Source organism: Andrographis paniculata, unplaced genomic scaffold, assembly GCF_009805555.1.
Source record: "Andrographis paniculata isolate CXL003 unplaced genomic scaffold, ASM980555v1 Contig21END, whole genome shotgun sequence".
Taxonomy (NCBI): Eukaryota; Viridiplantae; Streptophyta; class Magnoliopsida; order Lamiales; family Acanthaceae; genus Andrographis; species Andrographis paniculata.
This window is the reverse complement of record NW_026137502.1, coordinates 2,518,091-2,545,865: the sequence shown is the minus strand read 5'-3', so window position 1 is coordinate 2,545,865 and position 27,775 is coordinate 2,518,091. Positions and strand designations below refer to the sequence as shown.

Genomic DNA, 27,775 nt, shown 5'->3' with positions numbered 1-27,775 from the left:
TTGTTGGTCCGTAGAATTTATTTAATTATTTTCAACGTACGAGCCACTTATATTTTGACACGTAGACTATATATATTGTGTATGTATGTATGTATGACTAGGGGGACTTTCTCCTGCTCCTCCTATTAGCCAGTTGGCATGTACCCTTGGCAACAGCATGTGACGCCACGTGTCAGACAATGGTGATCACAAGTACTTTGGGTCATATATACTTGGCTACAAATCTGCCACGTGTACCCCATTGTTTTCTGTCCACAACGTGATATCTGCCCGCATTGAATTGGACAACTTTTAATAATAATTACTTCTAAGCCCCACCAACTTCAAATACGCAATCAATAAACACTCTATAGACTCTGTAGATTTGCATTATTCTATCTTCTATTAGTATTATTTATTTATTTATTTAGGGTTTATTTGTCGAGTTTTTTTTTTTTAATACAATTTTTTAATAAATATATATTTTATTTTTTTATAAAATTAATATTTAATATATAAAATATTATTTTTTGTATTACCGGCACCATCTTATGTATTCCATCCGTCCCAAAATTACAGTCTTAATTGGATTTGGTACGAGATTTAAAGAATATTGATATTATATTGATAGTCGGTAAAAAATATAGATAAAAGATTTTTTTGCCCTTGTGAATGTATTAGTGTAAAAAACAGTGACAATTGTGAAATAAAAATGAAAAAGTAGGGGTAATTTTATAATGATATGGTTATTTATGAAAATAAGACTATTGTTTTGGGACGGACAAAAATAGCAAATAAGAGTATTGTATTGATACGGAGGGAGTATCTCACATCAAAAAGAAAAAATACAAATCAAAACACTAAACAAATAATTCATGATTGTGTTATTTTGTGAATTTTAAGATAAATTTTTACTATTCATATTATTCTTTATGTCCAAAAATATTAAATCAAACAAGTAAATTTTCTTTTCATATTATATTTCAAATTTATTTTACATTCAAAATATCACGTCAATACCTATTTATATCACATCAAACAACTATTCAAATTCAACTTTAAATTATTCATAAATTCAAACCTCAAACTCACGTACAAACACACCCTATATGTTTTACTCACTATCTTAATTTAATGTATTTTGTTTTTTTAGTAATTAAAAAAATAATACTCTCTTGTTATCCGGAGCACAGATGACTCTTTTTGTTTTTTTTTTATTCGTCTTACATTAAATGATATTTTTCTATTCTTAATAAATTTAATAAATTTAAATAAATTTAACAAATATAAATCAATTTAATTAAATTTTAAACATCTTAACTTACTCGAAACATTTTTATATATATGTCCCCTCAATAAACACATATTTTTATTTATATTTAAAACTTTTTATTTTTATAAAATTAGTTTAGATTAATTATACATAAATAAATATATTATTTATTTACTTAGATTATATTAAATTTTATTCTTATAACATAATACCCATATTATATAGTAGTATATATTATTGAAATATAGTATTTAAAATATTTAGAAACATATATATATTAAATTTTATTTAAAGTACAAATTAGCGATAGCTATGACTTATTTGGTATTAATTTAAAGGTAGTTTTCTAATTATTTCATTTATATAATTTCTAATAAATATATATATTTATAAAATGTTATATTTAATTTTATTTTTTTTTTTAAAGAAAAAAAAACTTTTAAAAAAATTACCAACCAAACAAACCCATTATATTATGACCCAGTTTATATTCAAACAAAGTCTAAACTTGTCCCGAGAGATGACATGATGGTGTAGGTAATGAACTTGTGACCGTAAAAAATTTAAATTTGTACTATTATTTCAAAAATCATACAAAATACAAGCATTTTGTTTTGGTTTTTATCACCGTACATTTACAATACTTACTTCATTCCACATATAATGTCAAACATACTTTTTAATTTTGTATATCTCATATAATGTTATTTAAAAAAAAAAAAAGTATTATGTACAATTTAATCATATTTTAATTTTTATAATTTATATTTTATTTTTAATTTATAATTATTTTTACTAATATATTTTTTATTATTTATTAATCATATCATTCATAGATTCTCGTATCTACAGTTCACTGATATAAAACCTAGTACGGATGGAGTACTATTTTTGTCCGTCAAAATTATATTATTTTGACAAATAATTTTATTATTTTTATTTCAATAAATAAATAATTAATTTGATATTATTTTCTTTACCTATTATCTTTTAAATAGATGAAATACTTTTAACAATTTATCCATTTTTTCATTTTGGTCCGTCCCATAACAAAGTATCTGTTTCTTTTTTTTAGTAATTGTACTATCTACTTAACATTACAAATACCTTTCTAATTTACAATATATTACACAAATGTCATTACCTTTATATCATACAGGGTTAATTTAGTCTTTTTATCTTTAATTATACTTTATCACAATATAATACTAATATTTCTAAAACTTCGTGCAAAAAGCAAATGGATAAATAGATTGGAGACGGAGGGAGTAATATTTATTAAATTTGGTGTAAAAAATAAATTTATATTTATAAAGTAGGCATATTGAATATATTTTTATTAAAATTATGTAAAATAAATAATATATATATTTTTGTTTGAAATTATGTTTGTTTGGGGATTAGATTTTCAATCCATCGTTCATCCTATTTTTTTAAAAAAAAATATCAAATCAAAGATCTATTTGTCATTTTTTATATTATATTAAAAATTAATTTTACATTCAAAATATCACATAAATACCTATTTGTATCATTTACAACTATTCAAATTCAAAAATTTTATTATTTAAATCTCAACTAAAAATCAAAACCCCAAACAAAAGCAACCTTAATGAACGACTAGAATCTATATATATAAAGTCTAAACGAATGGGATGGGAAGGGGTGGGTGTGTACTAACCACGGCGACACCTTCTCCATCCCCTGCTCGCCCCTTCCCTTTATATATATATATATATATATAAAAATACCAAGAGTGGTATGAATTGAACCTTTGCCTTTGAACTCTGAATTCCCCTCCCCTTCCATTCCCTCCTTTCATCACTTCTTCGCAAACTCACAAATCTGAGAATCGCCTAATAAGGAAGAATTCAGAGGCAGAATCCTTCAATTTCATCATACGATCATCGATCTTCGATTCGCTTTCTCCACTAATAGATAAGCGGTATGTAACTGTAACTGTAATTGTATTTGTATTTTTAATGGCGAGGGAAAGTAAGAGAGAGGCTCTAGAGGTGGGGAGAGTTGTGGGAGATGTTGTGGATCCTTTCACCCGATCCATCAGTCTCCGAGTGATTTACAGCAGCTGCGGAGAGGTCACCAATGGCGGCGATCTGAGGCCTTCGCAGGTCGTGGCTCAGCCTAGGGTTCAGATTGGGGGGGACGACCTTCGCACCTTCTATACTCTGGTACGTACATAAATACGTATACCTATACATACATACATACGTGTAGAGAGATTGAGAGAGGCATACGGATACGGTGCTCCGATCCGAGCCGATCCGACCGATGAGCTTGCTTTTGGCTTTAATCTGGTGATGTTGATGATGGACGGCTGAGATTAATTTCAGGTTATGGTGGACCCGGACGCTCCCAGCCCCAGCAATCCCAGCCTCAGGGAATACCTCCACTGGTCACTCACACTGTTAAACCTTAATAATACAATACAATACAATACATCTCTTCTCTTATTCATTCAATTATTATTATTTATTTATTGAATATTATATACTGATGTTTGATTTAATCTTGATATTTGTTGACTCAATAATTCAGGTTGGTAACTGATATTCCTGCAACTACTTCCGCCACTTTTGGTCAGTATTTATTTAAAGGGCAAGTTTCCATTAAATTCCGAGTAAGTGGTCTGAACCTCAACACTTCAGCCCCTTCTCTTAAGGATCTTTCATGCAATTTCATTTCATTTTTATATATATATGTTAGAATTATTATTACTAAATGATAACACAACATGAACATCCTTATCTATAAACTTACGGACTTCAGGACTTAGGAGTGTGTTTGTTGTAATACAAATAAAGTTTTTTTTTGTTTTTTTTTATTATGATGTGGGAAACCGCAGCGGCTATCCGAAAGCGCGCACTGGATAAACCCCAGGCCCGACGGGAAAGTCGAACCATGTGTGGCAGGTGACCTGAGGCGTCGGGGGGTTTGAACCCATGGCCTCATGGTCACAAATCCAACCGCTACACTACCAGGCTATGGTTCTTTTTATGAGTTTGGAAAAATTTTGGTTTGAGTTACGTATTAAAATAATATGTATGATGAGATATTTTGTGAGAGGAAAAAATATATATAATTAACATTTTTGAAAATTTTGGCAAATTTGAAAATAAAGTTAGCATACAATGTTTTATTTTGAAGAAAAACAAAAGCGGTGTTTCTTTTTAGTGACTTTGAATTTAATATTAATATAATATTTAACAAAATATTTTATGAGAAATATAAATATATAATTTCGAAAAATATATAGTTCAAATAGTAAAATTTAAAAAAATTTGATTAAAAAAATAAATATATTTTAACTTATTTTATTATATATATGTATAAATATATATATTGATTAGGGCAAGAGATAGTGTGCTACGAGAGCCCCCGGCCGACGATGGGAATCCACCGGTTCGTACTGATGGTGTTCCGGCAGCTTGGGCGGCAGACAGTGTATGCGCCAGGGTGGCGCCAGAACTTCAACACCCGCGAGTTTGCGGAGCTTTACAATCTCGGATCTCCCGTTGCCGCCCTCTACTACAATTGCCAACGGGAGACCGGCACCGGTGGCCGAAGATTAATGTCGACTTCATCGTCATCTTCCTCGAGCTACACTTCGAATTAATTTATCTCTATAGGCTTTGCTTTGTGTTTGAATTTAGTATTAAAATGATGTACGATAACATATTCTGTGAAAAAAAAAAAATTTGAAAAATACAATTCTTCTTCAAATCATCATGTTATCATTTAGGGAACATTATTATTATTATTATTATTATTGTTATTATTATTATATATGGATCTTATATTATATATATATATAGTATCCAAATCGTTGTTGTTATTATTATTATTATTAATGATAGTAATTTATTTAGTTTGGATGTATTTTAGGTTCAGTTTAAATGTGAAGTTTTGGGAAGTTTTGAATTTAATTTTTATTTAAGTGAAAAAAATGAGTTTGGAATTTAACATGTGTTTAAAGAGTGAATTTGAAATTTTAAATGTAATAATTGTTGAAATGTGTTTTAATGTTTTGATGTATTTTAAATTTAAATTTTCTTGAAGTGAAAAAAAAATAAGTTTGGAATTTAACATGTGTTTAAATAGTGAATTTGAAATTTTAAATATAATAATTGTTGAAATGTGTTTTAATAGTTTGGATGTATTTTAGGTTTAGTTTAAATGTGAAATTTTGGAGTTTTGGGAAGTTTTGAATTAATTTTTTTTTGTTTAAATGAAAAAAAATGAGTTTCGAAATTAACATGTGTTTAAATAGTGAATTTGAAATTTGAAATATAATAATTGTTGAAATGTGTTTTAATGGTTTGGATGTATTTTAAGTTCAATTTAAATGTGGAATTGTAGAGTTTTTGGAAGTTTTGAATTTATTTTTTTTAAAAGTGAAAAAATGAGTTTGGAATTTAACATGTGTTTAAATAGTGAATTTGAAATTTTAAATGTAATAATTATTGAAATATGTTTTAATGGTTTGGATGTATTTTAGGTTCAATTTAAATGTGGAATTGTGGAGTTTTGGGAAGTTTTTATTTATTTATTTTTTTTAAGTGAAAAAAATGAGTTTGGAATTTAACATGTGTTTATATAGTGAATTTGAAATTTTAGATGTAATAATTGTTGAAATGTGTTTTAATGGTTTGGATGTATTTTAGGTTCAGTTTAAATGTCAAATTTTTGAGTTTTGGGAGTTTTGAATTTAAATTTTTTTGAAGTGAAAAATATGAGTATAGAATTTAACATGTATTTAAATAGTGAATTTGAAAATTTAAATATAATAATTGTTTTTTTTTTTATGACGTGGGAACAGCAATCGCTACCCGAAAGTACGCACTGGGTAAACCCGGGCCGAACCTAATATTCCTGCAACACAGGATTTAAATGTAGTAATTGTTGAAATGTGTTTTAATGGTTTGAATATATTTTAGGTTCACTTTAAATGTGAAATTGTGGAGTTTGGGAAGTTTTGAATTTAAATTTTTTTGAAGTGAAAAAATTGAGTTTGAAATTTAACATGTGCTTAAATAGTGAATTTGAAATTTTAAATGCAATAACCGTGGAAATGATTATATGATTTGATTGGCTGAATATTTTATTGTTGATATAACAAATATTTCCTCAATCTTGGAAGTATAGTATTGGATGTATTGGACATGAGATTTAAGGAATATTGATATTATATTGACAGTGGGTAAAAAGTATATGTAAAAGATATTTTTGTCTTTGCGAGTGTATTAGTGTAAAAAATAGTGATAATTGTGTAATAATAATGAAAAAGTAAGGATAGTTATATAGTGATATGGTTATTTATAGAAATAAGAATATTATTTTTGGACGGAGAAATATAGTAAACAACACTATTGTATTGAAACGGATGGAGTATAATTTTTTATTTATAAATAAATAGAAGAATTGTTATGAGATGGAATATTTTTATTTATTTTTTTAAAAAATACTCTTATTAACAAAAGATGATTTTTACAAAGGTGGGGTGGATGGTATTATTCAATCATTTGTGAAGAGCCTAAATAATCAAAATATATTTATTTATATAAAGTACATAATAAATTTTTAAGAATAAATAAGGAATAAAAAATTTTAAATTTTTCAAAAATTATCTTTTTGGGTTCAAAAAACTATTTCAAAAAATTAATTTACCAAATATTTAAATTAGTTATTTGACTAGTCAAACAGTTAAAATTGTTCAATAAGCTAAAAGCTATTCAAAAAACTCTTTGTTAAACACCCTACAAATTCATGTGATAGCAACTTTGATCCTAAAATTATAATTAGGGGGCGTTTGTACCGGACAATGAAATTGTAGAACAAATGAAAGTAGACAAAGAGAAATGTGAGTAGAAAATGAAATTGAGAAATTGAGTAAAAAATGAAAATTAATTATCTTGCTTGGTAAAACGGAGAATTAAGTTGAGAAACATAAAAAAGAAAAAAAAATGCAGCCATCTGAATTGATCGAACAAGAATAAAGGATTAAAATGACAAAAGAGAGTTTTAACAAGTGAGAATTTATGAAAAAATATTTTTTGTGATTTTTTTTTTAAAAAATTATAAATTACATAGAATTTTGTACGATTGTATGTTATTATTTTTTTAAAAAAATAGTAAAAATTAAATTCCTGAATAATAAATTTATTGTGATTTTTTAAAAAAAATTGAAATAATATAATTTTTAAAAAATTATAAAAATTAAATAGTACAAAAATATTTCAAATAATAATAATAATACTGAAACATTCATTTCTGTCTATTTCTATTTCTATTTCTCTGGATGTAGGAGATAAATGAAATCAAAGAAATAGAATGATTTATTTCTCAACTTCTATTTTCCTAACTCAAACAATAAGATCTCTCATGTTATTTTTTTGTACCAAACACAATACTTCTTTTGTGTCACAATTATCTTAAATATGAGAATTTAGAAAAAATATAATTAATAAATAATTAAAAATATATTAATAAAATTAGTTATAATATAATACAAATAATTGACAATTTAAAACAACTATATAAAATATAAAATATAATTAATATCTAAAATAACTTTTCAAAAGAGTAAAAATAACATAAGGCGTGACACATTTGAGTAACAATTAGGCGGAAATTATTGGAGGAATCCAAAATATACAGTACAAAAAGAGTTCTGTGTGCTAGTCTTTTGAAAGTGTTGTCTTGTCATAAGAATTAGTTTGTTTGTTTTTGTTTATTTTTATTTATTTAAATTTTGGCAAGTTTAATATTTTTGAAATGACATAATTGGAGAATTTTTTAATAATGAAATTATAGATCTATTTATACACGACAACCGAAATAAATATTCCATTTGTCACATTTTTTTGTGTCTGGTTTAACTTAAATATGAAAATTTAGATAAAATATAATTATTAAGTTATTAATAAATGTATTAGTAAAAATAATTATTATATAGTAAATTAATTATAAGATTAAAATAATTAAATATAATTAAAATTATAAAAATTAAAATATGATTAAAATATATAATTATATTTTCTAAAAAAAAGACAAATAAGGTGTAACGGTCGTAAATAAAAATAGTTAACAAAAAAGGTGAGACAAAGGGAGAATAATAACATTATTATCGTTTACTTTTTGCACGTAAATCTTTTAATATTAGTATTATAATAGATTGTAGTGAAAAAGACGAAAATGTCCCTATCGGTATTGTGTAATATAAAAGTAACGACATTTGTGTAATACAGTGTAAGTTGGAAGAGTATTTATTGTGTTAGGTAAGTAGCACAATTACTAAATTAGGAAATAATAACCTTGTTTTGGGACGGACAAAAATGAAAAATAATAACCTTTCAATTGGACGAAGGAGTATAACAAAGTACATATTTATATATATCAATATTCTTCAAATAGAATTTTGTGAAATACACCCTATAGCTTCACTTTTAATATAAATTTACTTGCTAATATATTATAAAAATATTTAATTTAAATATATTCAATTATAATAAATTGGGCCGGGATAACTTAATAGGTCTGGGTAGAAACTTTTTGGATCTATTGTGTTAAATACAAAATATGTTTTTTGTCAAAATTTAGATTGAATTTTTGAACCATATTAATTTTTGTGGGCTTTAATTGAAACTCAATACAAACATAAGACAAGCCCAACAATTTTTTTCACATTGTCTGAACCGGCCTGAGAGGTGCCCAGTCACGTGAGCCAGCCCGCTTGAAGGTCCGGGCTTAGGACCGGCTCGATCAAGGGGCCCGGCTGGCAAGTCTCGACGCGTGCCACTTGAAATCGTGTAGCGGCGGACAAATGTTCCAAATTTAAGCGCCATACTGAAATGTTGTCCGCCTTTTCGTCGACCCCCGGCGGGAAAACCTTTGATTTTTCTATTTCCTCTCGAAACGCCATTTACTCCCACACATCAGCATTCCTCGTAATTGTCGACCCAAAAAATAATTGCATTCGACGGAATTGAAGGGACACGGGCTTGGGTGGGTTTGCTTCACAATTTTCGTTCTCGAATAGGTTTGGGAGGAAAAGCTTCTGGATCTGAGGAAGAAGTATTATTCGTTTAATCTCGAGGGTTTTTTGGGTTATCGTTGGTGAGATCTTCTGTTAAAAATTTTGTATTGGTTTGCTATTTCCGATTTCTTTTTGTAACTTTTCTGGGTTTATTGTGTTGTTTGCTCATAGTTCGGTTCATCATCTATCGTCGACGGTGGAGAGTCCAACGATTAGTTGTTGTGGTTTTTATCTGTGTGCTTTGGAGAGTTAGTTCCCGGCAATCAATCAATGGCGGAAGTTGAACATAGAAAAATCGACGTTGCTGCTGATGAGAAGCCGGCGTCGGTCGGTGGGTCGTATCAGAAGAAGAGGACGAATAAGAGGAAGAGTATGGAAGCGTGTCAGTACGCCCCAACCGCTGAAGAGAAAGAAGCTAAAATTAAAGCATTTCGCGAAGAAATCAACAGTCTCGTTAGGTTTTGTAATGAGAAAGTGATGGCAAACAATGGGGATTTGGTGGAAATTGAGAAGGTTGGAAGTTCTGCTTCATTGAATGTTGTGATTGCGTGTCTAATGGAGGAGAGAAGCCTTCCCCTTTCAAATCTTGTTGATGAGATTTTCGATGGGCTTAAGAGTAAATCTGGAAATGGTGATTGTGTTAGCAAGGCCATTGTGAAGAGTTCTGTTCTTAAGATTGGGCAGAGGTTGTGTTATGGTATGACAAGTGCTGATGCTGACATATTGGAGGATGAGGCTGAGCATGCGCTTTGGTGTTGGGAGGTATCTGTTACAATTTTAAATCTATGTGTTTTGGTTTATGATTCTTTTGAGATTCGGAAATGATGTATATATATATGTGTGTGTGTGTGTATATATATCTTTTACTTAATGTGTTTTGCATTGTGTTTGATTGTTTAATGAATGGGTATGCGCCTTGATATTCGCTCGACTTACTGGATTTGCATTATATATATTTGGCCTTTATAACAAAGGCTGCTCTAAATAATTACTTGGAGGATCGAAAAGTTTAAATATCGACCTTTCTCCCTATTGGGTATCATATTGAACATAATGATATCTTTCCTTGTATTTCAACTATGTATAATGTTTGTATGTTTTTTAGTACTTTGATGGTGATAGTTCAATCTAACTGAGTAGTTCTTTGTCGCAGACGAGAGATTTGAAGTTGATACCAAAACTAGCACGGCCTGCTCTGAAAGTTCGCCGCACTTGCCGCAAAAAGATTCAAGAGAGGATTATGGCTGTATGGGGTAAGAATTTGTTTTTTTGGCCTTAAAGTTACTTATGTGATTCGGTATTAAATTTTATTGGCTTTATTACTTGCTTTCATTTGTTGATTCACTTTGAAATGTGGTAGAAGTTGAGCTGAAATTTTCATGTTTGAGTGAGTTTCATCACTGAAACCGCATGATATATTTGTATAATCTGTTTTATTTGTCCAGCAATATTGACATTATTATTCATGGTTGGATTCCTTTTCTATTTATACATTCTCATTGTGCGGCTCATTTGACGATTTTGATCTATTTCAGCTATGATACGCGCACTGGAAAAGTTAGATAGCTATCAAGAGTTGATGAAAGCTTCAGAAAAGCTCAGTAAAGTTTTAAATGAGGTCGATATCCGGTTGCTAATGGAAAACATGTCATGTAAAAATGGTGCTGAAATGTATGTATTCCAGGTTATCATTTTAACAACATACTTGCAAACCGCATAATTCTAATCAGTAGTTTCTTGGTGAAGGGCTGAGAAGGATGCCCAGAGAGGAGGAATAATGTTGATAAAACAATTGGAAAAAAGCAAAAAGGAAATGGAGAAAGAGAGGAAAAAGATGGATAGAGAACTTCAGAAGGAAAAGTTGCAAAATGTATGCTGTGTATTCTTTTTGGTCTTTTATTTGTAGTTGAATGCAAGTTTATCCGATTAAAGATAGTAGTTGAACCAATCTAGTGGATATCTTGACGCAGGATATTCTGAAATTCTGAAGTATTACAAACATTGCAGGAAAAAGAGCAGAAGCGATTGCATGATGAGGCAGAGAAGGAGAGGAAAAGGCGTGAAAAGGACGAAAATGAGATGATGAAAAAGCTCAAAAAGCAGCAAGAGGAAGCAGAGAGATGTCAAAAGCGCAAGGACAGGGAAGAAACTGAATTGCGAAATCAACTTGCGCTTCAGAAGCAAGCGTCACTCATGGATCGCTTCCTTAAAAGGAGCAAAACTAGTCCACCTTCTCAAAATGAGAGTTCAATGCTCAACGATACCTCATCTGGATCATCAACTAGCAATGTTGAACAATTCTCCAAATCAGTTACCCTGTCGATGGATTCTGTCTTAGCTCAAGTTGTTGGGATTGAGGTGGAAGATATCTGGAGGTGAGGGCTCACCTTCACTCTTCGAGTCTTGATTTTTTTGGCATCATGACGTAGCCAACAATACTATCCTTTTGTTGTTACCTTTTTGCAGATCACACTTGAATGCTTGGCGCTGCATTGGGCCTTCCCATCTGAGCAGGAAGGCTCACTGGAGCATTCGTCAGAAACCCAAAATTGAATTGATCAAGGAACTTAAACTTACAACGACTAAAGAGTTAACTTCTGATGAAGACTTGAGCATAGAGAAGCTTGTGGTTGGATGGGCTGACTCTAACAATGATGGAAGATTTTCTCAAATGAATTCTGACAGTAGTCCTAGTGGTCAGAAGAGACGTCGTTCTAAACAGCTGTTGCAGTTTGACAAGAGCCATCGGCCTGCATTTTATGGAATTTGGCCCAAGAAAAGGTAATCCTATTAAATGCCACTTACCCTTTTCATACTGTGCAATGACTGAGTTAATAGTTGACTCATGTGAATTTTGTGATGTCAATTTTTGTCAGATTTTCTCCATCTGTTCACTCATTTTATATTATAAGTGTCCTGAATTTATTCCATGAGAGATCCCCACCATAAGTTATGGTTTTTCTTGATAAGCATGTATATGAATCTTTCATGTTTTGTTGGTACTGAACACTGCTGTCATGGCGTCCTGACTGTTTGGGAAGCCCCAGGCTTCACCACTCCGCCTTATGAAATATGGCGGTGTGTCCAAATCAGTTCAATCTTTTGATCCCAATCCAATTAGCCCTAGCCCAAGCCCAAGCCCAAGCCCAAGCCTAAATTAAGCCCACACTTACCCGATGGCGGATCAAGTTGAGTGTTCGGTCTAAAATCTAAAACCATTTTTTTTGGTTATGATTAAGGCCCATAAAACTTTAAAGATTAATAGAAAGTTGATAATGTAAGATTCCTTAAGATTTATAACATATATAATTTTAGACATAGTGTGCCACACTTGTCATTTTGTTTCCATGGCCATCCCCGGCACCGTGCCGCAAAAGAGCGCCTGTGACAACCTTGGTACTGAATGTTCTTAATATGCTTTTTTTCTCATGGTGCACTTCTTTTATTTCAGTCAAGCTGTCGGCCCCCGTCACCCCTTTGCAAAGGACTTGGATATAGATTATGAGATTGACAGCGATGAGGAGTGGGAAGAGGTATTCTCCTGCTGTTTAACTATGGCTTTTCTCATGATTGAATTTGATCTAAAACATTTGGTTACACAGGAGGAACCTGGCGAAAGCTTATCAGATTGTGACAAGGATGAAGAAGATGAAAATGTGGAAGAGCTTGTAAAGAATGAAGATGAGGAAGAGGATGAGGATGAAGATGGATTCTTTGTTCCTGATGGATATCTTTCGGAGAATGAGGTATTCTATCTATTGATATCAAATCCAATTATTTTTTCCTGCATTCCTCTTGTCGGTCTGCGTGATTTGTTTGGACAGTTGAATGTTCACACAAGCAAGTGTTTCTTGTTGCATTGGGCAGCCTTTTCCCTTGGTCCTATAATCACCTGGGCCGATTGAACCTCAATTATTTCATTGTTTTTGCATTGTAGAGTGCTGGGGTTCGGATTGAGGAATACTATATTATGTGAAAGCAAATTGCCAACTTATTCAATTCTACAGATTTCTAAAAATTTGCATCCTCTTGTTTATTTATTTTCACTGCAGGGATTATCGAATGATGAAATGGAATGTGATGATTTGGATGAGGAAGTAAGAGGTCAGCCAAGTACTGAACAGACAGTGCAGAGTGAAGAATTCTGTACCCTTCTCCGGCAACAGAAATATCTCAACAGTCTGACCGAGCATGCCCTCAAGAAGAACAAGCCTCTGATTATTTTGAATCTTATGCATGATAAGACTTCATTGTTGCCTGTTACTGAGCTTTCTGGTGCAGAAAAGCTTGAAAGGATGTGCTTGCAAGCTCTTTCTATGTGTCCATTGCCTGGTTTCTCAGATGCAGAAATCTCAATTTCGATAGATGTGAAAGAGGATCAAGAAGCTTCCTCCTACAAGTTGGGTACAGCACCACCTGAAACTCCTGCAGCAATTCTGGATTCCAACTTACCAACATTGGTAAGTAATTCTTAATATTGCAGATTTAACTACCTCTATGACCAGTCTGAATTTGCTTTTCAGTGTAACTGGTTGTGGGTGTAATATATCAATTCACACAATACTTTTGGTCCACACATTACAGGTATCAACCATCCAGATTGGCCCTAATAGTATCGGGAATATAGTGAAGTCACTGCATACTCAGTTTCCAGCTGTACCAAAGTCCCATCTAAGGAAGAAAGTGCATGAAATATCTGAGTTTTTGGATAATCGTTGGCAGGTGATGAAGCTTAATTTGCTTACATTTCAAATGTCCATATGCAGAAATTTCATATTTCTTCTACTTTTTTCCAATATACTCATTTCAAATCTAAATTGCGACATGATTAAATAAAAAATAATATAAATTAATGATTAAATAATTTTAAAATATGATTAAAATATATAACTATATTTCTAAAAAATGAAATAACAAAATATGTGGGACGGACGAAAATAGAAAAATAAAACAAATTAAATAAAACGGATAAAATATAAAAAAGAAATTAGTGTGTAAAACAAATTAAATGAAACGGATAAAATATGCTAACTGTTCCTTTCATAGAATCTGGTTTGTTTTTAATGACCATACAATGTTTCTGCCATCTACATGTGATTTTGTTACTGACATAAATTGTAATTGCACTCAATTTTAGTTAGTTGTGAGGCTGATGTACTTTTAATTACCTGTCTCAGGTCAAGAAAGAAATTTTAGACAAACTTGGCCTATCTACATCACCAGGTAATTCCTCCAAACATGGCAAAGGGTCATTTTTACCTTCTATTTCTTTCTATGCCAATTGTTTTGTGTCGTGGTGCAGAAAAGAGGTACGGTAAAGTGAAGAGCATTGCTACATACTTAAAAAAACGATGCCTGCCTCCATCTAGGAAGACCCCACAGCTGTCAAGGGAGCCTGCTGCATCCCAACAGCAGGAATAATTGCCGCCATATCCATCCAGGTATTTCTAGCTGTATGTACCTACCATACCTAAATCGTTGTCGGCATTTTGTTTTGGATGGGTGATGTTTTTGGCAATGCCTGGTTTACATCAGACAGTGCTTTACTTGAGATAGATAAAATGTTTTGGCAAATGTATGCTCTGCAACTGAGTTGAAATCGAAATCGGAATTTGAATTGGTGCTTTGTCCAAAAGAAAATGAAAGAACAGAAAACTGTGATGTGATGTAGTTGGTATTTTGTATGACAATGACTATGTAAGGATGAGAGCATGAAAGCTCATTTAAAACTTACAAGACTTCCATTTACATATAAATTACATTGTTTTGGGGTATTATTTGAGTTGAGCTACCCTATTTAGTTGCATTTTCTTTTTACAATTATGCCATGAATTTATTTTCATGGTGTAGAAATGTAATAATTTGTTATGGTTGTTATATTGAAGATGGTGTGATTGTTTTAAAATAATGTAGTGGAGTGCTATAAAGTTATATTGAGTGATGTATTTTTTAATTGTATATTTTTGAAATTTTAATTAGAATTGGGAATATTTTTGTAATAAATATATTTTTTAATTAGAATTAGAAACAAACACACCCTTAATTGCTTTTTGCGGTGTAGAGTGCTGGTATATAAATACTTTTTTGCATTGGGTAGCCTCTAATTCTGTTTTGGTACTTATATTCTACTAAAATTGATTTTTAGTATAATATAAAAAATAAAATAATAAATATTTGATTTGATATTTTTGGAAAAAAAAAATTTAAAGAATAATAAAATTTGAAAAAAAAAATTTCAAACAAACACAAATTATTCTTTTTTAAGTTTAACATAAAAAATAAGTTGAGTTATAACCACGCCAAATTAAATCTAGAATTATGCCTTATATTCAAATTGGTAATGAACTTTTATTAAAACATGAAAGGCAGTTCCTGTCTTATTTTTTATCCTTCTTTTTTTTTTTTTTCCTGAGAAGTAACAATTATCCTTAATTAAGTTGGCACTAGTGCTAGCCACAAAAATGGAAGCATTGAATCATTTCAAATTTGCAAGAAGTAATAAATTGTAAGGAAACACAAAACAAACAAAGCCCATACATGTAAATGTCTTCAAAGCTGCCATTGGCAATGAACAGAACAGCTTGTAGCAAAACCTCAGCATAAAATTACCAAAAGAACTGCCATCTATTCCCATTGCTAATATAAACTGAAACTTAACTTATACATCTTGTCATAATAGTAATAATAATATTAATAATCATAATAATATATAATATATACACATACAATTACAAACACATTTTCTGTGTCATACTGCAGTGAAAGTTTGTACTGTATCAATCTACCAAGTTCAGAAATTACGAGTAACCAACAACTATCCAATATCGTCGCCTAAAAACAGTGAAAGCCACTTTACTTGAAGAACACCATAACCAACCTTGTTCGCTCGATTCCCAGCCTCCACAAAGAATAGCACCGTCATCACAAAGTTCAATTTGATTCAAAAGTCGGATTTCAGCAACCGGACTCGAGGTTTTATGGCAATGTCGTCAAAGGGATCATGTTGCTCCACATGAATGTAGTCCCTTGTTTTGAGAACCTATCAACACATGAGTATAATGAAAGGTGAAAGTTAAAAGAACTGTGCCATGACAAGTGAATGCTCAGGGAACACTGTGAATACAGTAAGAAAAGATTTAAGATATTACCAAAGCTTCAAAAAACATCCTAGATGCTTCCTTGCGAGATTTCCCGGTTAAAAGGTTGTCCATAGAAAGCGCTTTCTTTCCATGCTCCGCCTCTTTGATGAAAAGTGTCTGAAGATACTTGGAAACAGCCCTGTCGAAGAAGAGGAAGAATGTTTGCACCTAAATACTAAACTTTGACGAGGCTAGGGAATGATTATAGCAATTCTAATCAGAGAACGTCTAAATTTAAAACGAAAACACGTTAATTAGCTTGGTTAAAATTAGGCTATCTTAACTTAATCTTATGACACAAGTAAATACGTCGTATGTTGTATATTCTATTTCTTATTTCTTAGCCTCAAAATATAATCTTAGCAACCAAGAAGTTTTGAGCTGCTTTTTCTTTTATGCGCACCTTGTACGTGAAGACCAACCGGTGTTTTCAGCAAATTGCGCCTCCTCATCATCAGGATTAATATCATCTATCTCGGTTAGGTCATCATCATCAACATTTAGAAACTCTGATTTCAAAAGACAATGTTTGATAGATTGGTGAGAAGGTCAAGATAATGTATCAGATATTGAGAAGATAGAATAAAACCTGTGTCATTGCCAGCAGCATAGTAGTTCAGATCCTATATTTACAGAAAGGAAAAATAATCAATATAACTCGAAAAGACATGAAAACATATTTCAAATGGAAATGCATACATGCTTGAAACTCAATTTGTAAGTGAAATAAATAGAAGGGAATATGCAATCATTCATAAATGCCATCTATGTATTACTACCACGGGTAATTCTGAAAGAATAAGCATTAATGAAATTCCGGCTCAACTTTACGCCGATCAAATCCACTTTCTATTTTTCAAAATACCAACACACCTTTCAGACAATATGTGTGAGAACCAAAGCAACCGATCAACCAAGACAACTTCACATGAAACACAGCTTCTAACTCTCTAGTATTTAAAAATGACGAATTCCAACAACAAAAAGGTAGGTTGTTTCGACAAGACACCTCCAATCCTTTATTCAACTATGAGAAAACTAGAGTACCTAGTTAGGCTTGTCAAACTGCGTAGAAAGAGGAGGTGACCAGGAATCTAAGGTTGTGTTCTTTTGTGAGTTTTACCCCAAATTTTTACTATTCACATTATTTTCTTCCTAAAAAAATATCAAACAAAGAATTAATTTTCTTTGCTTTATATTATACTATAAATCTATTTTACATTCAAAACATCACATCAACATCTAACTATTTCATATCAAACAACTATTCAAATTTCAACTTTTGACTATTCAAAAATTCAAACCTACAAACAAACACACCCTAATTGTTTGGCACAGGTATCTGGCTAATAATACAGGCTGGAATCTTACAAGTTACTTTAATCAATGGAAGGTAGAGTTATCTGTTCTATGAAAAAGATGACTCTCTCTAGTGAACTTCCCTTGCTTAGGTTCGCCGCAGCAAAAGAGTCGATTCAAATATAATTGTTTCGAAAATAGTACCTCAATAAAAACTACAGAATTGCAAATGATCGAGTCGATCAAAACAAATAGATGCACAGGATTTCACAACATACCTCTTGACCATGCAGATCAAAACCAGATTCTTCATTCAGCATGTAGCTTTGATAAGCTTCTGTAGGTTCAGGATTCTCACCATTATTCATGAAACCATCATCTCCCATATCAATATTATCCGGATACAAAGAGGCCCCAATATGCTCGTTTTCTGCATTAGGAAATAACTCGACATTTCCACCATCACTTACCACTCCCAACAGAAAATCCTCCTGCGTGACAGGCTCAGTATCAACTGCAGCATTAACATCACCATCCTTCTCTACAAGTGAATGCGTGTCAATGATCTGTTCATTGTCAATATCCATTGGAGTAGAATCCAACCCAATGTACGGTACATCTGTCTCTGCAGGAGGTAGAGCAGCTGAAGTATCGGCTTCAGCAAGTAGGTTTGCCTCACTGGTCTCCTTAATAGAACCATCTTGAATCACATTTGAAGGATTATCTAGAACATCTACTGAAGCATCCCCAGTGGAGTCTGGTGGTTTTCCTCCAGCAGAAGCAGAAGAATTTACATCATCATTCTCCTTTTGACTTTTTTCTACTCCATTTTCGTCCAGAAGAAGCTCCTGTACTGAAAAACCAGCATCCATGTGGTCGGTGGCTTCAGGCTGTTCATTATTGACTTCGTATATCTCACCAGGTTCCTTCATGCTAGTGTCACTTGGTTGAGAATTTACAGTCTGCTTGGCCACACTATTGTCTCCATCCAACAGAACCTCTTCAGGAACAGTCATTTCACTTTGTTCTGTAGCATTAGGCTCTCCTGAACCATTCTCGGATTTTGTGTCTGGGGTTTGATCGTTTTCAGCATTTTGAGAATTTAGATTTTGTTCAGCTGCACCTGTAAGAGAATCATCGTTTTTGACATCATGAGAAGTAATGCTTGGTCCAGCTGTTGTGTCATGGGAACCGGCTTTCTCCTCAGTTACTGTAGGCATCCCTGTTTCAACCATAGCTTGACCCAGAAAACCATCAAGATCATTCTTGCACACTGTGATTCTCCTCAAGTCCCATATCTGACTGTGCAAAGATGACAACTGATCCGATACCCCTAAGAAAAGAAACCACAATATCGTAAAAAATCAACACAATTTCCCAAGGGAGTATTAATTACCACATCAGTGTGACAAGATATATTACGGATTAGGAAGAGAATTAACACTGCTTAAACATATTGACATTATGAATAGATAAGCAACTAAAATGCGTGTATAATTGATTTTTCTTTTAAAAAAAAACAATAATCTTAAACAGAATAAGCTCCAGTTTATCGGGATGTATCTGAAATATTCTTCTGTTTTAGTACATAGGAACTTTAGATGCTGCTCAGAACCAGGAAACCAGATTCTCTAGTCCCCACAATGTGGCAGTGACCAACTGCAGTAACTTTAACACAGATAGTAACATGATTTCTGAAATGAGGACTCTGGTACATATAAACAATGCCAAAAAGAATCATATAAACTCAATCAACCAAAAGAAAAAGGGTTCATTGGCATAACCTGTAAAGGGTTAAGCAGGCGAATAGCATTTTAAATTGACAAGTACTATATAATCAAGAGCACTTCTCAGAACTACAAACTCACCAGTTAATATGGGTCCAAGAAAAATTTCATCTTCCAAATGCTGTTTCTGAATCACTGAAATTTCAGGGAGAGTGCAAGGAGCTTTCTTTCTTAAGCGGCGAATGTCCTCAGTGTTTGTAAGCTGCTGCCGTATTGTACTATCAATGAATAGACATAATTTCAGGTTTTATTTCTTAACAAACAAGTAAAAAGTTCTGCAATAAAATACTGGATACCGGTAGGGAAAAAAGGGGGTTTAGTGTGCCAGTCATAGGTTTAAAGCCAGTAATAGACAGTAATATCAACAGAGGTATTGATCAGGGAGTTGTAGCTAATGATTCAAAAAATGAAACCAACCATGCCTTCCTAGAAAATTATTCAGAAAAGTTATAACATACAATCAAAATAAATATAAAATAAATATGCACAAAATGTCCATGATGTTTGGTTAAAACACTGGCACACTACCATGCAATTGAAATATTCAAAAGTAAATACTGTTCCAACTTGGTAGTTCCATTCCCACTTCCATATTCAGAATTTCCACAATCCGAACCCTAAATTCACTTCCATATGTGATTGAGTGCGACTGTCGACCATTATAGACTGAGTTATAGATTTTGTATAGTCCACAATAATGATTGCTATATCCAGTTCATCATCTACAGCTTGATCAATCCTACTTAATTCTTCCGAGATGAAATCCCCAATAAAATTTTCACATGCTAAACTACAAGAGGGTGAAAATTATCATATGGGATTTCTTAAGTAATTTCTAATATTCAACAATCAACATTTCACAGCTATTTAAGCATAAAACTACATGATAAAAAGATAAAAGAAGTGTAAAACAGAACATACTCGCCATGCAACACCATCGTATCATCCATAAGCACTTTTCTTTTGGGAGCAGCAGTACGGGAAGCCAAACGCGTACGTTTGACAGAAGTTGCCTCAGAAAGACGAGGTGTTGGTTTTACTTTCAGGACCGAAGATCTTCCGACTTGAGCAACATTCAACATCAATCAGAAACACAGATTTGAAACTCTCAAAACAAGTAATATAAGGAATGGATAAGAGAAGAGATACCTAAAATGGAGGACAACAGATCATCATCGTCAGGAACAGATTCAACCTTCCTTTTGAAATGGGCTAACCCCGAAGATTCAACTGAATTCAGACTTTGTTCCGTCAGTGTACTTTCAGTGAAGCTCCGCTTCTTTCCTGAAAGGTTTTTACTGCCAGCATCACCATCATCAAGTGCTCCGGGGCTCTCTTCTATTAGTATGTTCTTCTGTTGATCCAAATGGCCATCTGGAACTGACAGTAACTTCTCTGGTGCAGGCACTTCAGTTTCTGCTGGCTTATCTTGGTTCTCCATCAACTTATCATGTGAATCTTCGGGATGTGCTTCACCTTCCAGCTCTCTAGAAGATGCATGAGCATCTTCTTGCACATGATTGGTCTTCAAACTTGCTTCCAGATCATCAGTGGTGAGGCATGCCTTATCTGCTCAAGCAAAGTAGTCCAATTTAAAATCGAAAGGATCTATCTGGAATTTCAACAATCATAGCAAGTTCAAGCTTGACAGACAAACCTTGCACCTCCACCCCCTCAGAAAGATCTAACGCAACATCCTTAGATTGCATCTCAGAATCAGTTGGCCTAGGAGATCCGGAGTCATGGACATCAGCATTCAACAAGCTCGAATGAGGGGGCTGGGTATCGCAATTCTGTGAATGCAGCTCATCTTTGTTTTCTGAATCTAAATTTGATGCAGGCTGACACAGTTTCTCCTGATCACCAGCAGCTTCAGTCCCAAGTGATTCAGGATCATTTGCTGAGAGAACTTCAGGAGCTTGGTGGGACATACTGGTCTGGTCATAAGCTTCAGATGAACTTTTTTCCAAGCCAATGTCAATGACACCTTGGTGATCATCACATGGTTTTCCATCAGGAAAAGAAGAGTCTTCACCTTTACTTGCAGATTCAATCTGCAATCCTTCTATGGAGGGATCATCAGTCACCTCAGTAGTTTTGTCAATCAATTCTGACGCAGGATTTAGTACATTATCTAATAAATCAGAAGCAGGCTTAGATCCTGACATGGGTTCATCAAGTGACACATGCTCCACATTAGAATCGACAGGAAATTCTCCCTGTTGCTTTGAAAGGTCTATGTCCATGCTAATCGGTTGATGGCTATTCTCCTCGGTTTGCGCTGCAGGAGTTGCATTGGAAATGTTAGTATTGCTGGAAAAACAATCAACCTCATGCTTATCCTCGTCGGCACTTTTAGCTTTTTTCGTCACTTTTGACTCCACTAAATGGCATTCTGATTCTAGGTGATCATCGCATGCTGAAACCTCTTGGACATTGGATAAGTTGGGTTCATCTACCAATCCAGGAGTGCATGGAGCCTGTGCGTAGTCCATAAGATTAGCATTGTCATCAACATCAACCTGCATGTACAAAAACGAAAGAGAAAAGAAAGAAAGAGCTTCATTTAAGAAATCTTCATTTCCAAATTTTTTAATTCTTCTTATCTTATGCAGATGCATATGGTCAGCATTACATTCATAGAATACAGCACAAGTATTATGGACACCAAAACATACACCACCACATCAACCGAGTACTAAAAAACAGCTTATAGTGTGATAATTACCGCATCTACATTATTCAGCATCCTAGAATCGGGTTCGTCCTCTGGCTTAGGAGGGGTCATTGACACAGTGGATGCCTGTGGATCGGCACTGAAATACAGGGAATACAGTATCAGATATCAGCATGCAGCTATTTTCAAGAACTGTTCAAAGTCCAAGGGCAATAAAACCCCACAATCAATCGGTGAATTAGATATGGAGACACTTATCAATTCTAGTATTCTACAAAATATTAAGGGTGAGTCTGACCTTTCATTTAATGGCCCTGCAGCACCAATCTTGCCCATAAGTAATTCCTGCATTCAAAGTATTAATCATGCAAAAGAAACTCATCAATATTCAAAAACATAAAAAATATGCATTATGTCACTTTGAGATTCAGCTGCGCAAAGAACAGTGACTATCATGTGCTGTGGCAGAATTATTGGGATGCAGACAGCAAAACTGCATCATGAAGTGGAAGCATTTTTGTCAAACCCCAGAATGCGATTTGGCAGGTTGTACTAAGTCCATTTTTATTTTTGGTACAAGTAATAAAAATTGTGTAACTAGCTACAACTTGACTACAAATATAGTCATCTAGAACAGTACAGGCAAACAGAAAACATTGAAACAATAGCAGTGGTGTGATCTACCTCCTCAAGGTCTAACCCAGAAGCATCGCCATCTCCAAATCTCTCTGAGAACAACACAAGCCACATAAGGAAGAGACTAGAACCATTATTTTAATAAACAAAGAACATGTTTTTGTTTCTATGCATTCAGAAAAGAAGACGTAATAACAATAATGAAACAAACCATCAAGACCAAATGTTGATGTTGAGTAAGTGACACCCTCCATGGTATCCTGAAGGGTGATTTGCTCTCTTGAACTAATGTGGTGATCCACAAAGTTGCTGCAAAATTTGCAGATGGCATTATAGAGAAACAGAACAATTGCATATTTATCAAAAACAATTGATAAAAATCAGCTTGTCCAGAGATGTGAAAACATTGGTCAACATTTTAGACTGCCTCAAAGGAGAAAACCACTCTCTCCTTAATTAAGCATGCCATAAAATCAAGTTTCAGTAAATTTAGGTCATGTCTACCATATCTAATGTGCTCACAAATCTTTAATTTCATGAATACGCATAACTCAAACTAACCTCTGGAAAATGTCATTGTCTGGCAGCTCGAAATCATCAAGATCAAATGTTTCAGGCAAGGTGATGGAATGATATGGTGCCTTTGACTCTTCTGGGGGTAGGTCCACAGCAGTAGACCGAAATGCCTGCTTAATTTTCAGCAGAGCCTCGCTACAGTCATCAAAGAGGTAATTCACCTTTCTGGAATATATTCTCACCACACCAAGGAGGAGATGGCTGGACAGCCGAAGTGCAATAGGAACATCTGGAGAAAGGATTGAGTCTGCACATGATAACACAGTTAACTTATGTGAAGGTACAATAATATTTCCTCTGGACAAGGATAACGGAACAAAGGAAGAGGCATAGAAGTTGCATAAGTTTTCTCGAGATGATTACTCAGTCAAATTTAAGATGCAGAACACAATGAAATCATGGATCTTCCAGTAACTACAGCCCCCTGAAGATTTCAATGCTACGCGGTCTCATTTTTCCTTTAACCTTATGTAACATTTCTGCAATTGAAACATCTATACATATACTCCGAGTAATTGGTTTACAGCTATTCATATACTCTTAAGCATGATTATAGCACTTCAACAATTTGATCTATAACAATGGAATGGGATGAAAAGAAAAAGAAAAAAGAAACACGTAAGACAGCACCCGCCAACTGTTAAAACTATCATACTTTTTTTAACACTACCCATACTATATAAATCCAAACCCATGAATATCATTAGATCATGAGTAATGATTACGTGCGAAAGTTACCAATCAAACACATACAGCTCATTTACGATAGGTTCGTGAGATTACATTTGCCGCCATATCTGCCACACTAAATGCCTATGGAGAAAATCTCACCGCATAGCAAAAGCTCACACCATCCAACAAAGCAAACTAAACATTTTCTTTGCTTTCCAAGATTGTTTGAGATCCTTTCCTATTTCGAACTAGAAATGTCTATTATTAATCCATCTTCAATCAAAATAATATTACTTAGTTATGCAAGATGTTCCTTCCAACCATACAACTACCAACAATAACCATAATCTTGGAAAGATTGAAAAACATGTATCTAACGCAAGCATTCCTTACTTTCAAGTTGCATATTTAACAATATCCCTACTTTTATCAATCTAATATCCAAAAGTTACATCCACTTGACCATGAGTTCAAGATCCAAAGAATCCACTAGCAACAAACACGAAAATTATCAACTCTATATTATGCAAGAAGATAAATTGTAAACATAACAAAATCCAAGTAAACCCTTACCTACGGACACTCCAATATCAGTATCAGCAACCTGATTCTTTCGTAGCTTTCGCTCTAAATGCGCGGCTATCCAAATGGTCCCCAAAGGACCCTTTTTTGCCAATATGAACTGCGAATAGAACATATTTCCAGTTCCCCCCACTCAATTATCAATCCCAGATTAATCTATCTCTTCTCCTACAAAACAGAAACTGTGGCAATTCTTGTTATTTCTCTCAACCTACACAATTCATACATTCAAAAACCCTAGAATCTAAACCACACCCCCAAACTTACCTTAGCAAAAGCAATAAAATCTACTGCCTTTTCGCTTCAATCAGGACCCACGTGCAAAACCAAACACAAGCTCCACTTAATTCCCATCGTCGTGCAAACCCCCAAATTGCAAAACCCTAGACTTCATAAATTATTACACCGCTCCACGAAATCGACCGAGAAGCTCCCACAACCAACAAATTCCCTATAAATCCACCACCGCAGCGAATCACAAAAACGCAAAGTAAGCCCTCAAAGCTTCAATTCTAGCTGAGATCGAAGCGGACAGCAGCACTGCTCGGTAACTCTTACACCTATCTATGCATACACGTGACGTTTATCCGCATCTGGAGAGGCAGCCAACGAGGTGAGAGCGCAAATCTTGCATTCCCGTGTGCAAAGAAAAAGATTCAATTTCGATTTTTGCGAGTGCGTGAATTCGCTTGCGTTCTCTCTCTCTCTCTCTATATGTCGAGTTTATTTATGTCGTTTAAAAAGGAAAGCGCCTTTGGCTTATGAACTGGGTAAAGTCAATCGATTGCAGCAGGTGAACGGTCGAGATTTGTCGCTGGGGTATCGATTGACGGCGTGGATCGGAAGTAGAGCTGGTTTCGAACTACTTGGGGCAACCAATTCTGGTTATGGTGACTGGTCTGGTGTGGCTCTGATACAAATTTTTATTTGAAAATAAAATATAGAAACAAATAGAGGCATATGAAAATTTCGGACAAGACGGCCGTGTTTTGTCTTTGTTTGGTTGAAAAGGTTTTTTTGAGATATGTTACAGATGTTTTATAAATATTATAAAAATATATTAGCATTAAAATCCGTTTATATTTAAATTTAATTATTATATTATTTTTATTTAATTTTATAAATATTTCAAAATAAATCAAAAAATATATATGTAAAATAATTATATAATCTAATATATTTATATTTTACTATTTTAGTATGATTGTGTTTTTTTATGAATTTTTTTCTATAATTTTACTTATGTTTTTATTCTAAATATTAGAATAAAAGGCAAATAATTAATTACTACAAATATTAAAAATAAAAATAAATTATTTTTTAATTATAATTTTATTGTTAACAGTTATCGAAAAAAACTCATACAAGAAAATGATGATAGATCATATTATCTAAAAAAAATATATAAAAATATACTCCATAAAATAAAATTAAAAAAATGTAAAACTCCAATTTATATTCAATTTCATACAATTTTTATATTATAAGTGATATAATCTACATAATCTATCAAATATTATTTATAATACATAAATAAATATTTTGCATAAAATCACTTAAATATAATAATAAATTAATAAACTAATATACAATAGATATATAAATCATAATATCAAACTATCAATATTTATAACTACAAAAATCTATAATTATGAATTTCATATAATTATCTATTTTTAAATTTAAAATAAATGAAAAAAAATTAAATTATATGTATAATAAAATCATCCAACCAAATTAGCATTTATAATTGAAATTTACAATTAAAAATATCAACAATAATTATCCAAACTTTTTTTATTTGAAATTAAATTATATATAAAATTATTATAAATTTTGTGTTATTGAAAAATAATCATTTAAAAATTAACCTAAACTATTTAAAATATCCAAATATATAATTAAATATGTCAATATAAAAATAAATAAAAAATTATATAAAATTATAAATACAAATATATATCTTTTTATTTTTTTATGAAAATTATATCAAACTGATTATGAACATCAAAATTAAACTTTTTAAACAAATTTAAAATAAATATGTAAATATATATAAATAAAATAATATATTATACAATATTATAAAATAATTATAATTTTATCATATTAATATATTTTAAATTTTTTTCCTTTTTTAAAGAAAATAAATAATAATAATAATATATTTATAAAAAATATATTCACCTTATTTGATAATACCAAACAAACAAATTATAATAGAGAAAAATCGAATTCAAAGTTTCAACTCATGCTAATAACTTGGTCTATCACAAAAGAAAATTGTGTTATATTTTATAAATATAACAATGGTACAAATTACATTTAATTTAAACATGCGGGTTTAGGGTCATATTCTCTATTTGGATCATTTGATTCTTTTTCTGAATTGATTCATTTTTTAACTTGAATTTGGATGACTTCTTGGTCCGAGGAATTTGATCTTCGGTTTGACTTTGCCGGCTTTTGGAGGACTTTTGTTACCGTGTGCAAATGCCATCGTGTCATAGAACATCTCATCCATAATTGTTTTATTTTTAAGACAAAGTCATGGAGTTAGACATTTAATTTTACAATTAGTATAAAAAAATATTCATTTAAAATACAAATTAACTCACTTATTATTTATTTGTTCAGTGTTTTAATTTGAATAGTTTTATCTATGTAAAATATAAAAAGTTGTGTTCGAATGTTGACTTTTTGTGAAGAAAATAAAAAAATATATATATATTGAAAATTATGTATAAAAAAAATATTGGGCAAACAAAAATGTTAATATTTATTATTTAAAAAAAAAACTTCTAAAAAACTTCAAATTATATCTCTAGGATATGTTCGGTTTTTATTTCAAATAAAAATTATTACTATTTAATCCGTATGATTTCATTAAAATTATACTATTTATTTTTTATAAAATATCAAATTAAAATATTATTTAAATAAAAATTTTAATAAAAAAACTGCTTTAAATCGATTTTAAACTATAACCAAATGAAATCAATTTTTATTTATTATATTATATTAAGATTTAATTTTATATTAGTTGTGAATATAAATTTTTTAAATGTGATATGCCGGAGTTAAATTGATGCTATGCCAACT

General features: G+C 32.1%; 3 protein-coding genes across 7 annotated transcripts; 2 read left to right on the top strand and 1 right to left on the bottom strand.

Annotated features, from left to right (window-relative positions):
• The first annotated feature begins 2,901 nt into the window (after positions 1 to 2,901).
• On the top strand, positions 2,902 to 5,056 carry LOC127244919 (protein FLOWERING LOCUS T-like). Of its 4 annotated transcripts, none has more exons than XR_007837350.1 (5): positions 2,902 to 3,441; positions 3,604 to 3,665; positions 3,809 to 3,890; positions 4,116 to 4,292; positions 4,621 to 5,056. XR_007837350.1 is itself a non-coding variant. In XM_051265514.1 (5 exons), exons 1-4 carry the CDS (start codon positions 3,235 to 3,237, stop codon positions 4,206 to 4,208), a joined length of 444 nt encoding a protein of 147 aa, XP_051121471.1. In that variant the 5' UTR covers positions 2,902 to 3,234; the 3' UTR covers positions 4,209 to 4,257; positions 4,621 to 5,056. The 4 variants fall into 4 exon arrangements, 3 of the variants coding, with proteins under 3 accessions (XP_051121471.1, XP_051121470.1, XP_051121472.1); XM_051265514.1 differs by having other exon boundaries at positions 4,116 to 4,257; XM_051265513.1 differs by lacking the exon at positions 4,621 to 5,056 and having other exon boundaries at positions 4,116 to 4,395.
• Positions 5,057 to 9,113: 4,057 nt separating this feature from the next.
• LOC127245160 (chromatin assembly factor 1 subunit FAS1) lies at positions 9,114 to 15,111 on the top strand. Its single transcript, XM_051265904.1, has 13 exons — positions 9,114 to 9,385; positions 9,477 to 10,067; positions 10,459 to 10,558; positions 10,841 to 10,976; positions 11,052 to 11,175; positions 11,313 to 11,680; positions 11,772 to 12,086; positions 12,757 to 12,838; positions 12,908 to 13,051; positions 13,358 to 13,765; positions 13,890 to 14,027; positions 14,483 to 14,528; positions 14,608 to 15,111. The coding sequence occupies exons 2-13, from the start codon at positions 9,576 to 9,578 to the stop codon at positions 14,724 to 14,726; spliced, it is 2,472 nt and encodes an 823-aa protein (XP_051121861.1). The 5' UTR covers positions 9,114 to 9,385; positions 9,477 to 9,575; the 3' UTR covers positions 14,727 to 15,111.
• A 799-nt stretch (positions 15,112 to 15,910) lies between these two features.
• Positions 15,911 to 25,539, bottom strand: LOC127244765 (sister chromatid cohesion 1 protein 4). 2 transcript variants are annotated; one of them, XM_051265255.1, is made up of 16 exons: positions 24,941 to 25,539; positions 24,665 to 24,855; positions 23,405 to 23,666; positions 23,055 to 23,152; positions 22,892 to 22,935; positions 22,506 to 22,552; positions 22,259 to 22,346; positions 21,188 to 22,010; positions 20,680 to 21,099; positions 20,452 to 20,593; positions 19,612 to 19,748; positions 18,022 to 19,076; positions 17,034 to 17,067; positions 16,848 to 16,953; positions 16,454 to 16,583; positions 15,911 to 16,344 (listed from the first exon to the last, which is right to left on the bottom strand). In XM_051265255.1, the coding sequence occupies exons 2-16, from the start codon at positions 24,786 to 24,788 to the stop codon at positions 16,246 to 16,248; spliced, it is 3,609 nt and encodes a 1,202-aa protein (XP_051121212.1). In that variant the 5' UTR covers positions 24,789 to 24,855; positions 24,941 to 25,539; the 3' UTR covers positions 15,911 to 16,245. The 2 variants fall into 2 exon arrangements, with proteins under 2 accessions (XP_051121212.1, XP_051121211.1); XM_051265254.1 differs by having other exon boundaries at positions 21,188 to 22,052; positions 24,941 to 25,538.
• Positions 25,540 to 27,775: the final 2,236 nt, after the last annotated feature.

What these genes read in the sequence shown, in the direction of transcription:
- LOC127244919 (XM_051265514.1), top strand. Translation starts at nt 3,235, where the DNA reads ATGGCGAGGGAAAGTAAGAGAGAGGCTCTAGAGGTGGGGAGAGTTGTG. An exon ending in CTCAGGGAATACCTCCACTG is followed by an intron (nt 3,666 to 3,808) that starts GTCACTCACACT and finishes TCAATAATTCAG; the next exon opens with GTTGGTAACTGATATTCCTG. An exon ending in AAGTTTCCATTAAATTCCGA is followed by an intron (nt 3,891 to 4,115) that starts GTAAGTGGTCTG and finishes GGGAAACCGCAG; the next exon opens with CGGCTATCCGAAAGCGCGCA.
- LOC127245160 (XM_051265904.1), top strand. Translation starts at nt 9,576, where the DNA reads ATGGCGGAAGTTGAACATAGAAAAATCGACGTTGCTGCTGATGAGAAG. An exon ending in ATTCCAACTTACCAACATTG is followed by an intron (nt 13,766 to 13,889) that starts GTAAGTAATTCT and finishes CACACATTACAG; the next exon opens with GTATCAACCATCCAGATTGG. An exon ending in TTTTGGATAATCGTTGGCAG is followed by an intron (nt 14,028 to 14,482) that starts GTGATGAAGCTT and finishes TACCTGTCTCAG; the next exon opens with GTCAAGAAAGAAATTTTAGA.
- LOC127244765 (XM_051265254.1), bottom strand. Translation starts at nt 24,788, where the DNA reads ATGTTCTATTCGCAGTTCATATTGGCAAAAAAGGGTCCTTTGGGGACC. An exon ending in TGCTGAATAATGTAGATGCG is followed by an intron (nt 22,053 to 22,258) that starts GTAATTATCACA and finishes TTGTACATGCAG; the next exon opens with GTTGATGTTGATGACAATGC. An exon ending in GGATGTTTTTTGAAGCTTTG is followed by an intron (nt 16,345 to 16,453) that starts GTAATATCTTAA and finishes ATGTGTTGATAG; the next exon opens with GTTCTCAAAACAAGGGACTA.